At 49.3% G+C, this 13,778-nt stretch overlaps 1 protein-coding gene across 1 annotated transcript in view; it reads right to left on the bottom strand.

Moving 5' to 3' along the window:
• LOC138282893 (nmrA-like family domain-containing protein 1) overlaps nucleotides 1–10,147 on the bottom strand; it is an 88,021-nt gene extending 77,874 nt beyond the window's left edge. Inside the window, exon 1 of the mRNA XM_069220900.1 lies at nucleotides 9,998–10,147. Coding sequence (XP_069077001.1) covers nucleotides 9,998–10,037 — 40 coding nt within the window. The 5' untranslated portion in view covers nucleotides 10,038–10,147. The remainder of the gene's footprint in view (nucleotides 1–9,997) is intronic.
• Nucleotides 10,148–13,778: the final 3,631 nt, after the last annotated feature.

The following is a 13,778-nucleotide window of genomic DNA, read 5'->3' as shown; positions in this document are numbered from 1 at the left end:
AATCTGAGAGGAGCCACAAATTTCCTTCCACCCAGCGTTCCCCCACGTCTCCCGATAAAAATGATACCTCACTTGTGTGGGTAGGCCTAGCACCCGCGACAGGATATGCCCCAAAACACAACGTGGACACATCACAGAAAACAGAGCTGTTTTTAGCAAAGTGACTACCTGTAGATTTTGGCCTCTAGCTCAGCCGCCACCTAGGGAAACCTACCAAACCTGTGCATTTCTGAAAACTAGAGACCTAGGGGAATCCAAGGAGGGGTGACTTGTGTGGCTCGGACCAGGTTCTGTTACCCAGAATCCTTTGCAAACCTCAAAATTTGGCTAAAAAAACACATGTTCCTCACATTTCTGTGGCAGAAAGTTATGGAATCTGAGAGGAGCCACAAATTTCCTTCCACCTAGCGTTCCCCCACGTCTCCCGATAAAAATGATACCTCACTTGTGTGGGTAGGCCTAGCGCCCGCGACAGGATATGCCCCAAAACACAACGTGGACATATCACAGAAAACAGAGCTGTTTTTAGCAAAGTGACTACCTGTAGATTTTGGCCTCTAGCTCAGCCGCCACCTAGGGAAACCTACCAAACCTGTGCATTTCTGAAAACTAGAGACCTAGGGGAATCCAAGGAGGGGTGACTTGCGGGGCTTGGACCAGGTTCTGTTACCCAGAATCCTTTGCAAATCTCAAAATTTGGCTAAAAAAACACATGTTCCTCACATTTCTGTGGCAGAAAGTTCTGGAATCTGAGAGGAGCCACAAATTTCCTTCCACCCAGCGTTCCCCCACGTCTCCCGATAAAAATGATACCTCACTTGTGTGGGTAGGCCTAGCGCCCGCGACAGGATATGCCCCAAAACACAACGTGGACATATCACAGAAAACAGAGCTGTTTTTAGCAAAGTGACTACCTGTAGATTTTGGCCTCTAGCTCAGCCGCCACCTAGGGAAACCTACCAAACCTGTGCATTTCTGAAAACTAGAGACCTAGGGGAATCCAAGGAGGGGTGACTTGCAGGGCTCGGACCAGGTTCTGTTACCCAGAATCCTTTGCAAATCTCAAAATTTGGCTAAAAAAACACATGTTCCTCACATTTCTGTGGCAGAAAGTTCTGGAATCTGAGAGGAGCCACAAATTTCCTTCCACCCAGCGTTCCCCCATGTCTCCCGATAAAAATGATACCTCACTTGTGTGGGTAGGCCTAGCGCCCGCGACAGGATATGCCCCAAAACACAACGTGGACATATCACAGAAAACAGAGCTGTTTTTAGCAAAGTGACTACCTGTAGATTTTGGCCTCTAGCTCAGCCGCCACCTAGGGAAACCTACCAAACCTGTGCATTTCTGAAAACTAGAGACCTAGGGGAATCCAAGGAGGGGTGACTTGCGGGGCTCGGACCAGGTTCTGTTACCCAGAATCCTTTGCAAACCTCAAAATTTGGCTAAAAAAACACATGTTCCTCACATTTCTGTGGCAGAAAGTTATGGAATCTGAGAGGAGCCACAAATTTCCTTCCACCCAGCGTTCCCCCACGTCTCCCGATAAAAATGATACCTCACTTGTGTGGGTAGGCCTAGCGCCCGCGACAGGATATGCCCCAAAACACAACGTGGACATATCACAGAAAACAGAGCTGTTTTTAGCAAAGTGACTACCTGTAGATTTTGGCCTCTAGCTCAGCCGCCACCTAGGGAAACCTACCAAACCTGTGCATTTCTGAAAACTAGAGACCTAGGGGAATCCAAGGAGGGGTGACTTGCGGGGCTCGGACCAGGTTCTGTTACCCAGAATCCTTTGCAAATCTCAAAATTTGGCTAAAAAAACACATGTTCCTCACATTTCTGTGGCAGAAAGTTCTGGAATCTGAGAGGAGCCACAAATTTCCTTCCACCCAGCGTTCCCCCACGTCTCCCGATAAAAATGATACCTCACTTGTGTGGGTAGGCCTAGCGCCCGCGACAGGATATGCCCCAAAACACAACGTGGACATATCACAGAAAACAGAGCTGTTTTTAGCAAAGTGACTACCTGTAGATTTTGGCCTCTAGCTCAGCCGGCACCTAGGGAAACCTACCAAACCTGTACATTTCTGAAAACTAGAGACCTAGGGGAATCCAAGGAGGGGTGACTTGTGTGGCTCGGACCAGGTTCTGTTACCCAGAATCCTTTGCAAACCTCAAAATTTGGCTAAAAAAACACATGTTCCTCACATTTCTGTGGCAGAAAGTTCTGGAATCTGAGAGGAGCCACAAATTTCCTTCCACCCAGCGTTCCCCCACGTCTCCTGATAAAAATGATACCTCACTTGTGTGGGTAGGCCTAGCGCCCGCGACAGGATATGCCCCAAAACACAACGTGGACCTATCACAGAAAACAGAGCTGTTTTTAGCAAAGTGACTACCTGTAGATTTTGGCCTCTAGCTCAGCCGCCACCTAGGGAAACCTACCAAACCTGTGCATTTCTGAAAACTAGAGACCTAGGGGAATCCAAGGAGGGGTGACTTGCGGGGCTTGGACCAGGTTCTGTTACCCAGAATCCTTTGCAAATCTCAAAATTTGGCTAAAAAAACACATGTTCCTCACATTTCTGTGGCAGAAAGTTCTGGAATCTGAGAGGAGCCACAAATTTCCTTCCACCCAGCGTTCCCCCACGTCTCCCGATAAAAATGATACCTCACTTGTGTGGGTAGGCCTAGCGCCCGCGACAGGATATGCCCCAAAACACAACGTGGACATATCACAGAAAACAGAGCTGTTTTTAGCAAAGTGACTACCTGTAGATTTTGGCCTCTAGCTCAGCCGCCACCTAGGGAAACCTACCAAACCTGTGCATTTCTGAAAACTAGAGACCTAGGGGAATCCAAGGAGGGGTGACTTGCGGGGCTCGGACCAGGTTCTGTTAACCAGAATCCTTTGCAAATCTCAAAATTTGGCTAAAAAAACACATGTTCCTCACATTTCTGTGGCAGAAAGTTCTGGAATCTGAGAGGAGCCACAAATTTCCTTCCACCCAGCGTTCCCCCACGTCTCCCGATAAAAATGATACCTCACTTGTGTGGGTAGGCCTAGCGCCCGCGACAGGATATGCCCCAAAACACAACGTGGACATATCACAGAAAACAGAGCTGTTTTTAGCAAAGTGACTACCTGTAGATTTTGGCCTCTAGCTCAGCCGGCACCTAGGGAAACCTACCAAACCTGTACATTTCTGAAAACTAGAGACATAGGGGAATCCAAGGAGGGGTGACTTGTGTGGCTCGGACCAGGTTCTGTTACCCAGAATCCTTTGCAAACCTCAAAATTTGGCTAAAAAAACACATGTTCCTCACATTTCTGTGGCAGAAAGTTCTGGAATCTGAGAGGAGCCACAAATTTCCTTCCACCCAGCGTTCCCCCACGTCTCCCGATAAAAATAATACCTCACTTGTGTGGGTAGGCCTAGCGCCCGCGACAGGATATGCCCCAAAACACAACGTGGACATATCACAGAAAACAGAGCTGTTTTTAGCAAAGTGACTACCTGTAGATTTTGGCCTCTAGCTCAGCCGGCACCTAGGGAAACCTACCAAACCTGTACATTTCTGAAAACTAGAGACCTAGGGGAATCCAAAGAGGGGTGACTTGTGTGGCTCGGACCAGGTTCTGTTACCCAGAATCCTTTGCAAACCTCAAAATTTGGCTAAAAAAACACATGTTCCTCACATTTCTGTGGCAGAAAGTTCTGGAATCTGAGAGGAGCCACAAATTTCCTTCCACCCAGCGTTCCCCCACGTCTCCCGATAAAAATGATACCTCACTTGTGTGGGTAGGCCTAGCGCCCGCGACAGGATATGCCCCAAAACACAACGTGGACACATCACAGAAAACAGAGCTGTTTTTAGCAAAGTGACTACCTGGAGATTTTGGCCTCTAGCTCAGCCGCCACCTAGGGAAACCTACCAAACCTGTACATTTCTGAAAACTAGAGACCTAGGGGAATCCAAGGAGGGGTGACTTGTGTGGCTCGGACCAGGTTCTGTTACCCAGAATCCTTTGCAAACCTCAAAATTTGGCTAAAAAAACACATGTCCCTCACATTTCTGTGGCAGAAAGTTCTGGAATCTGAGAGGAGCTACAAATTTCCTTCCACCCAGCGTTCCCCCAAGTCTCCCGATAAAAATGATACCTCACTTGCGTGGGTAGGCCTAGCGCCGGCGACAGGAAACACCCCAAAGCGCAACGTGGACACATCCTAAATTTTGGAAAAAAACAGGTGTTTTTTGCAAAGTGCCTACCTGTAGATTTTGGCCTCTAGCTCAGCCGGCACCTAGGGAAACCTACCAAACCTGTGCATTTCTGAAAACTAGAGACCTAGGGGAATCCAAGGAGGGGTGACTTGCGGGGCTCGGACCAGGTTCTGTTACCCAGAATCCTTTGCAAACCTCAAAATTTGGCTAAAAATACACATGTTACTCACATTTCTGTGGCAGAAAGTTCTGGAATCTGAGAGGAGCCACAAATTTCCTTCTACCCAGCGTTCCCCCAAGTCTCCCGATAAAAATGATACCTCACTTGTGTGGGTAGGACTAGCGCCCACGAAAGGAAAGGGCCCAAAACACAACGTGGACACATCACATTTTTTTATAAAAAGCAGTGCCTACCTGTGGATTTTGGCCTGTAGCTCAGCCGACACCTGAGGAAACCTAGCAAACCAGTGCATTTATGAAAACTAGAAACCCAGGGGAATCCAAGATGGGGTGACTTGCGGGGCTCTGACCAGGTTATGTTACCCAGAATCCTTTGCAAACATAAAAATTTGGCCCAAAAAACACTTTTTCCTCTCATTTCGGTGACAGAAAGTTCTGGAATCTGAGAGGAGCCACAAATTTCCTTCCACCCAGCGTTCCCCTAAGTCTCTCGATAAAAATGGTACATCACTTCTGTGGGTAGGCCTAGCGCCCACAAAAGGAAATGGCCCAAAACACAACGTGGACACAACATATTTTTTCACAGAAAACAGAGGTGTTTTTTGCAAGGTGCCTACCTGTGGTGTTTGGCCTGTAGCTCAGCCGGCCCCAGGGGGGGGGGGGCAGAAATGCCCTAAAATAAATTTGCCCCCCCAACCCCCACCCTCCCCCGCCGGGAGCGACCCTTGCCTACGGGGTCGCTCCCCCTGCGTGACATTGGCACCAAAAAACAAATCCCCGGTGCCTAGTGGTTTCTGCCCCCTTGGGGGCAGGTTGACCTAAACTCAGCCAATCTGCCCCCAAGGGGGGCAGAAATGGCCTAAATACAATTTGTCCCCCAGGGGAGCGACTTTTGCCTGATGGGTCGCTCCCCATCTCTAAAAAAAAAAAACAAAGAAAAAAAAGAAAAATTCCCCTGGCGCCTAGAGGTTTCTGCCCCCCCCCCCCCTAATAATAGGCCGATCTGTCCCCCGGGGGGGCAGAAATGGCCTAAAATAAATTTGCCCCCCCAACCCCCACACCCCCCCCCGGGAGCGACCCTTGCCTACGGGGTCGCTCCCCCTGCGTGACATTGGCGCCAAAAAACAAATCCCCGGTGCCTTGTGGTTTCTGCCCCCTTGGGGGCAGATTGACCTAAAATTGGCCAATCTGCCCCCAGGGGGGCAGAAATGGTCTAAATACAATTTGCCCCCCCAGGGGAGCGACCCTTGCCTGATGGGTCGCTCCCCATCTCTAAAAAAAGAAACAACAAAAAAAAAAACACAAAAAAAAAATTGCCCTGGCGCCTAGAGTGTTCTGCCCCCCCCCCCGGGGGCAGTTCGGCCTAATAATAGGCCGATCTGTCCCCCGGGGGGGCAGAAATGGCCTAAAATAAATTTGCCCCCCCAACCCCCACCGCCCCCCCGGGAGCGACCCTTGCCTACGGGGTCGCTCCCCCTGCGTGACATTGGTGCCAAAAAACAAATCCCCGGTGCCTAGTGGTTTCTGCCCCCTTGGGGGCAGATTGACCTAAAATTGGCCAATCTGCCCCCAGGGGGGCAGAAATGGTCTAAATACAATTTGCCCCCCCAGGGGAGCGACCCTTGCCTGATGGGTCGCTCCCCATCTCTAAAAAAAGAAACAACAAAAAAAAAAAACACAAAAAAAAAATTGCCCTGGCGCCTAGAGTGTTCTGCCCCCCCCCAGGGGCAGTTCGGCCTAATAATAGGCCGATCTGTCCCCCGGGGGGGCAGAAATGGCCTAAAATAAATTTGCCCCCCCAACCTCCACCCCCCCCCGGGAGCGACCCTTGCCTACGGGGTCGCTCCCCCTGCGTGACATTGGCGCCAAAAAACAAATCCCCGGTGCCTAGTGGTTTCTGCCCCCTAGGGGGCAGATTGACCTAAAATTGGCCAATCTGCCCCCAGGGGGGCAGAAATGGTCTAAATACAATTTGCCCCCCCAGGGGAGCGACCCTTGCCTGATGGGTCGCTCCCCATCTCTAAAAAAAGAAACAACAAAAAAAAAACACAAAAAAAAAATTGCCCTGGCGCCTAGAGTGTTCTGCCCCCCCCGGGGGCAGTTCGGCCTAAAAATAGGCCGATCTGTCCCCCGGGGGGGCAGAAATGGCCTAAAATAAATTTGCCCCCCCAACCCCCACACCCCCCCCCCCGGGAGCGACCCTTGCCTACGGGGTCGCTCCCCCTGCGTGACATTGGCGCCAAAAAACAAATCCCCGGTGCCTTGTGGTTTCTGCCCCCTTGGGGGCAGATTGACCCAAAATTGGCCAATCTGCCCCCAGGGGGGCAGAAATGGTCTAAATACAATTTGCCCCCCAGGGGAGCGACCCTTGCCTGATGGGTCGCTCCCCATCTCTAAAAAAAGAAACAACAACAAAAAAAAAACACAAAAAAAAAAATTGCCCTGGCGCCTAGAGTGTTCTGCCCCCCCCCCCGGGGGCAGTTCGGCCTAATAATAGGCCGATCTGTCCCCCGGGGGCAGAAATGGCCTAAAATAAATTTGCCCCCCCAACCCCCACACCCCCCCCGGGAGCGACCCTTGCCTACGGGGTCGCTCCCCCTGCGTGACATTGGCGCCAAAAAACAAATCCCCGGTGCCTAGTGGTTTCTGCCCCCTAGGGGGCAGATTGACCTAAAATTGGCCAATCTGCCCCCAGGGGGGCAGAAATGGTCTAAATACAATTTGCCCCCCCAGGGGAGCGACCCTTGCCTGATGGGTCGCTCCCCATCTCTAAAAAAAGAAACAACAAAAAAAAAAAACACAAAAAAAAAATTGCCCTGGCGCCTAGAGTGTTCTGCCCCCCCCCCGGGGGCAGTTCGGCCTAAAAATAGGCCGATCTGTCCCCCGGGGGGGCAGAAATGGCCTAAAATAAATTTGCCCCCCCAACCGGCACACCCCCCCCCCGGGAGCGACCCTTGCCTACGGGGTCGCTCCCCCTGCGTGACATTGGCGCCAAAAAACAAATCCCCGGTGCCTTGTGGTTTCTGCCCCCTTGGGGGCAGATTGACCTAAAATTGGCCAATCTGCCCCCAGGGGGGCAGAAATGGTCTAAATACAATTTGCCCCCCCAGGGGAGCGACCCTTGCCTGATGGGTCGCTCCCCATCTCTAAAAAAAGAAACAACAAAAAAAAAAAACACAAAAAAAAAATTGCCCTGGCGCCTAGAGTGTTCTGCCCCCCCCCCCGGGGGCAGTTCGGCCTAATAATAGGCCGATCTGTCCCCCGGGGGGGCAGAAATGGCCTAAAATAAATTTGCCCCCCCACCCCCCCCCCGGGAGCGACCCTTGCCTACGGGGTCGCTCCCCCTGCGTGACATTGGCGCCAAAAAACAAATCCCCGGTGCCTAGTGGTTTCTGCCCCCTTGGGGGCAGATTGACCTAAAATCGGCCAATCTGCCCCCAGGGGGGCAGAAATGGTCTAAATACAATTTGCCCCCCAGGGGAGCGACCCTTGCCTGATGGGTCGCTCCCCATCTCTAAAAAAAAAAAAAAAAAAAAAAACACAAAAAAAAAAATTTCCCTGGCGCCTAGAGGTTTCTTCCCCCCCTGGGGGCAGATCGGCCTAATAATAGGCCGATCTGCCCCCAGGGGGGGGGCAGAAAAGGCCTTCCTAAAAAATTGCCCCCCCTGGGAGCGACCCTTGCCAAAGGGGTCGCTTTGTTGCGTGACATTCGCGCGCAAAAACAAACTCCCTGGTGTCTAATGGTTTCTGCCCCCCTTGGGGGCAGATTGGCCTTATCAAAATAGGCCAATCTGCCCCCAAGGGGGGCAGAAATGGCCTAAATATATATTGCCCCGTAGGGGAGCGACCCTTGCCTAAGGGATCGCTCCCCACCTAAAAAAAAAGAATTCATCACAAAAAAAAGAAAAAAAAAAAATGGTCCCTGGTGCCTAGAGGTTTCTGCCCCCCCTGGGGGCAGATCAGCCTAATAATAGGCCAATCTGCCCCCAGGGGGGGCAGAAAAGGCCTTCCTAAAAAAATGCCCCCCTGGGAGCGACCCTTGCCCAAGGGGTCGCTCCCTTTTGCCAATTTCAAGAAAGAAAAAAAAAATCCCTGGTGTCTAGTGGGGTTTCAAAAGCCGGATTGCAAGCAATCCAGCTTTTGAAACCTGTGAGAGACTTCAAAGGGAAGGAAATACATTTCCTTCCCTTTGAAGCCCCTCGGGGCCTCCCCCATGGGATTGAAAAAGAAATGCAAAAGCATTTCTTTTTCAATCGCGCTGGAAGCTCTGCTTCCAGCGCGATGGGGGAGACCCTGTGACTAATCAGCGCGCGCGCGCGCGCGCGCTGACGTCACAGGGGGAGTTGGGGGGGGTCGGGGGTGGGAGGGGAAGGGCTTCCCCTTCCATTCCTGACTTGGGGGGGTGGGGGGGAACCCCACAGAGGGAGCAAGAGCGCTCCCTCTGGGCTGTGTGCCGAGGACGTAGTGGTTACGTCCTCGGCACAGCAGCACTGTGCCGCAGGACGTAACCACTACGTCCGCGGCACAGAAGGGGTTAACAGACTTTAACTTAAACAATTCCTTTTCCTTTATTTCCTCCTTAAAATATCTCCCTTCAATTTTCCTACCATATCTACTCCCCTATTCTTCCCATGCCTTCCCTGCGTGTAGCCTACCCCTCCCCGCTCTGATCCTTCAAATCCTTGTTTTTCCCCCTGGAAGGGTGGACAAGCCCGCACCTGGCTCTCCACCCTCCCCCATCTCCTGCCAACCTTTCGAATTCACCTGTCCTAAATGACTATTAAACCGCCCCTACTTACCCCCTCCTGCCTACCTACGATCTCTTCCTTCAGTCTTCCTAAGCTGGGTGGGTGGGTGGTCCTAAATAAGAAAACCCCTTCCTACCTAACGTCGGCGCGGTAAAGAGGCCGACCCCACCCTCCACCCCCCTTATATGCCCTACCTAAGACCCACCCCCACCTACCTTTCCACCAGTGAGGCGCCTTGCGCGCCACTTCCTTTCCCGAAACTGCCCGCGGAGAGAGACTAGACTGCGTCTCTTCCTCTCCGCGGGCCCCTCCACTATCGCAAAACACCTGTAAACGCATCCCTAGCGCGTTATCACGTCTCCATCGATCAGCCGCGTCACAGAGGCCGCCCCTCTCAGCTTCCAGAGCGGCATCCAAGCTCCCAGGCAGCGGGCTAACTGAGCAAAGGAGGCGTGTTGGATGCACCATCGTTTCTACGGCCTTACACACGCATGTAGTGTAGTGTATTGTATTGTAATTGTATTTATTTATAACTACCCCTGACGAGGCGTCGAAGCGCTTTTGTGAAGCACTGCAGCCGATTTAAGGCAGATTCTTGGTCATTACATACAGCAAAAAAAGGGCAATTTCTGCCATTTACTGAATTACTAACGTGTATATTGCTCCGTTGCTCTCACGATAAAGTGCCAGAGCGTCACGCATACTGAATGAAATGTCACTCCCGAGCACGCGTAAGCCTTGAAAATGTCACCCGTGGCCAATCGGAAACCTTGGCAGCTGTGTGCAGTGCTTATCTATGGATTTTACCAGCCCGCGTCCGCTTTTCCTCGAGTCTTACCTGTCGCCCCAAACACGGTGATCACCTTCTTGGCCGCCATCGTATTTGTTCTGCAAAGGTCGGGCCCTGTGGAAACCTGGAGGACTGCCGAGGAGAGGCCGAGGGAGCTGCTGCCAGGGCTGGGAGTCTCTGCAGCTTTATAGCAATGCACTTTCTAAAGTCAGCCCCTCCCTGACAAGGCGCTTTGTTCAGGCTCGCATTTCAGAGTTTCTCACCATGACAAAGCGTATTTCGGGCTCACCCCGTGCAGCCTGCGCCCAGTCACAGTGAGCGTGTTTATTCCTGGCTCCTTTTGGGGGCCTTTTCACAGGCAAGCAAACAGTGCGCTAGAGGGAGCTCCGCTGGTGAACCCAGGAGTCAGGCAGGCCGGACGCTGCGCCACTTTCTCTCTACACTGTGTGATCGTGAGCGCACCTAGGCGCGGAGTCCATGGGGTTACACTGGTTTTGTAACCCAGGTCTCCCCTCCGTGTGTCTTAGCCCGGGCTCGCTGCAGCTTCTAGGGCACAATCCTTCCTCTGATGCGCTGGAGATTGGGCTTCATCGCCTCCTGTAAGGCTTGTTTTTTTCACACAGGCCACCCAAGAGACAAAATGCATAATAAATCAGCAATTGTAATTGTATTTATATAGCGCTTACTACCCCTGACGAGGTGCTGAAGCGCTTCTCAGGGAGTAGCACGCTACTCCGGAACCCAAGAGGAATTAGTGGTGGATTAGTATAGGTAGGGTGACCAGACGTCCCGGATTTCCCCGGATGGTCCCGTTTTTTTGAGAAGTGTCTGACACTTTTCTGAAAAGTACAGAAATGTCCCAGTTTTTGAGGAGCGTATGGGATATTTTCATAAATGTCCCGGTCTTGCAATCCATTTTGTGTGGGTATGCTCACTTTTCGCTGCTGCAAAAGTTGCGGCATGACATCACTTGTGTGAGCGTTGTAACAGGAAGGGAAACCCTTTAAAGAGAGACATTTTCTCTCTGGATTTCCCTTCTCCTTCTACAATACAGGAGCAACATAGATGTGCCAGCCGTCTGGAAAGAGCTCCTCACCAGTGGCCAGCACAACCCTGCTCTGCTCACAGGAGTCAGGGGTCACTGCCTGCAGGAAGATCGATTCAGCCACCTGCGTGACTCTGCTCTGCCCTTTCACGGCGCTCAACGTCCAGCATCTGTCAAAGTCTAACGGGGCCTGGCTGGAATGGAACCATCCTGCGTGATTCTGCGGCAGCCACACAGAATTGCAGTCTAGGACAGCCGTCAAGTAGTCCTACTATTATGTTGATGGTTGCGGCAAACTGTAGTCCTACTTCTATGTCTATGACCTGTCCCAGTTTTGTGCTTTGAGAAACTGGTCACCATAAGTATAGTGAAATATGAGTACAGCATTAGTATTAGTTAATTAGAGCAGAGGCTATGTGAGTTTGTTACTTGGATTGACTAGAGTAATGTAGGGGTAGAGGAGGGAAGAATCCAGAAGTGTTGATTGGGAGTTTATAGTAATAGAATGAGGCTTCGGATGAGTAAAGGGGAGCTGTAGGAGGGAAGAGTCTGTGGAAAGGGGTTAGTAGTAGAAGGGGATTTGGATGAGTCAAATGTGAGATAATGAGGGAGAATTTAGTAGGGTTGAATGGGAGATCATAGTAGTAAACTGAGGTTTGGGGTGAGCTAGATGTGGAAGAGGAGGGAAGAGTTTAGGCAGGGTTATTTTGGAGATCAAAGTAGTAGAATGGGTTTGGGATGAGTCGGAGTGCGGATGGAGGATAGATTGATAGAGACATAGGGTGATGGGGAGACAGAGTAAAGCTTACAAGAGTCATTTTTCTGTTTATTTAATTTTGTTTATGTATTTATTTTATTTCTTTTCAATCTCTAGTATAGTAGGACTTGCATTTACTTGAGTTGGAGCTATTGGCATTGTAAATGCATAACTGGACTTTTTTGCCACATTAATTGGTGTTACCTGGCTTGTGTTTTTCAAGAGAGGCCTGCTATGCCGAAGTGCTATGAGAGCTCAATGGAATTATTACCAGCTGAAACCCCATTGCTATCACAGCAACGTTAAGGGTTTTACGGGATTATTTCATTAGCAAACGGGGGAGGTTTGCTTAATACAAGCACAGATTATGTGAAAGCATTTAATAAATATCTTCTCGTTATCTCTGACCATCACCATTTTAAATTAGGACTGAATCTTATAATTAACTGTGAACATTTTATATAACTGCGAGAACAGAACTTCATTTTTATTAAAAATAACACGTTTCATACAGTTACTGTACTTAAGCTGTAATTAAGTATGAAACAACTATCCTTGTTTGATTTTGTAGTTTATTTTAAATAGAAATTCACATGGCAAGACAAAGCAAGATTAAAGAGGGTACAGTACGGACATGAAGTGCTGTGGCAAAAATCAGTAGCTGGAAAATGATATGATGCTATAGTGAACTACTGTACATATAGAACTGTTCTTTTGACAAAAGAGAGAAACATGGTTATGAAATGAATAATGAACTATTGAGAGGAAAATAAAACAACATTGAAAATATAGCAGAAAACACTCTAAGAAGAAACATTTAAAGACAATATAAACTTGGCCTTGGAAGCTGCTCTCGTCAGCATCATTTTGGGAATACTGCACTTCCGGCTGTGTGACCAGTTGCTGGCCTCAGAATACCAACTCTTAAACAGCCATCAAAGTGCATTAAAAAGTATGGGAACTGGGATCCTGCATGCAGTGGGGGTGGGGTCAGTGGGTGTGCGATTGGGGTCAAAGGTGTGGCAAAAAAAAAATGTATTCTCTACTTTTTGTTGGTGTTTCACTGTCAGGTAGCTACATAAAAAATAATGCACAGCTTAAATGAAAAATACATGTTAAAAAGTTGTTACTGTGGTAAATGCACTATAGTACACAACACAACCTCTATTAGTTAATGCCCCTTGGACCTCTGTGGGTAACCAGAGAGCCACAGAATTAAATTTGGTTGGTGAAGTGGAAAATGGTGACTTGTGTATTTTTAGTGCCACGAGCTTACAGCCTGTGACAGAAAACATTGTTAACACATAAGTCAATTTTTCAAACTTGGATCACACAGTATAAGATAGACTGCTCCAAAATTTGCATAAGGGTTTAAGGTAAAATGCTGCTCCCAAAATATAGATTTTATTCGTACACAGACTGTACATAATGCCATTTTTTCCATAACTGTTCCTTGAACCCCTAAGGGTTAGTAAGCACTATATAAATACAATTATTAAAAGCACACACTTCACAGCTCAGTTGTTAACTCTTTGCAATACCACCCATAAAGAATAAACCTTTGGCATCACAAAGCTTTGAGTGATACAACCAATTAAAGCCTGTACCGTCTCCCAAGCATCCCTCACATTTGCAGATTACCCTTTACATTTGCATTTCTCTAAGGCAAGCAGGCACCCTGGCAGGAATGCTTGTTTAGCTGAATGCCCAGCTTTGGTTTCACAGCACAGGAGGCTCTCTGAATGACACTTAAGCTGAAGCTTTGAAATGATCGGAATTAACTGTCCCAAGACTTTTTTTTAATAAAACAGTTTTTCATAAATCCAAAAAGTCACAATGAATAAATATATATATTAAGAAGCATTGTCTTGCATTTGTCACAGATTGTTTCACAAAGAAAGTGGGGGTTAGCTTGTTTCTTGTTCTGGTCACAAATCATTCAGCATTATATATCGTGGCTTTGGTTCTTGGGCAAACAGCTGCCTCTCCCAGATCCTCCATCAACAATAGCTTATCGGCAACATCTC

Source organism: Pleurodeles waltl, chromosome 2_2 (genome assembly GCF_031143425.1).
Source record: "Pleurodeles waltl isolate 20211129_DDA chromosome 2_2, aPleWal1.hap1.20221129, whole genome shotgun sequence".
Lineage (NCBI taxonomy): Eukaryota > Metazoa > Chordata > Amphibia > Caudata > Salamandridae > Pleurodeles > Pleurodeles waltl.
Note: the sequence above shows the minus strand (reverse complement) of the source record. Positions and strands in the feature narration are given on the sequence as shown.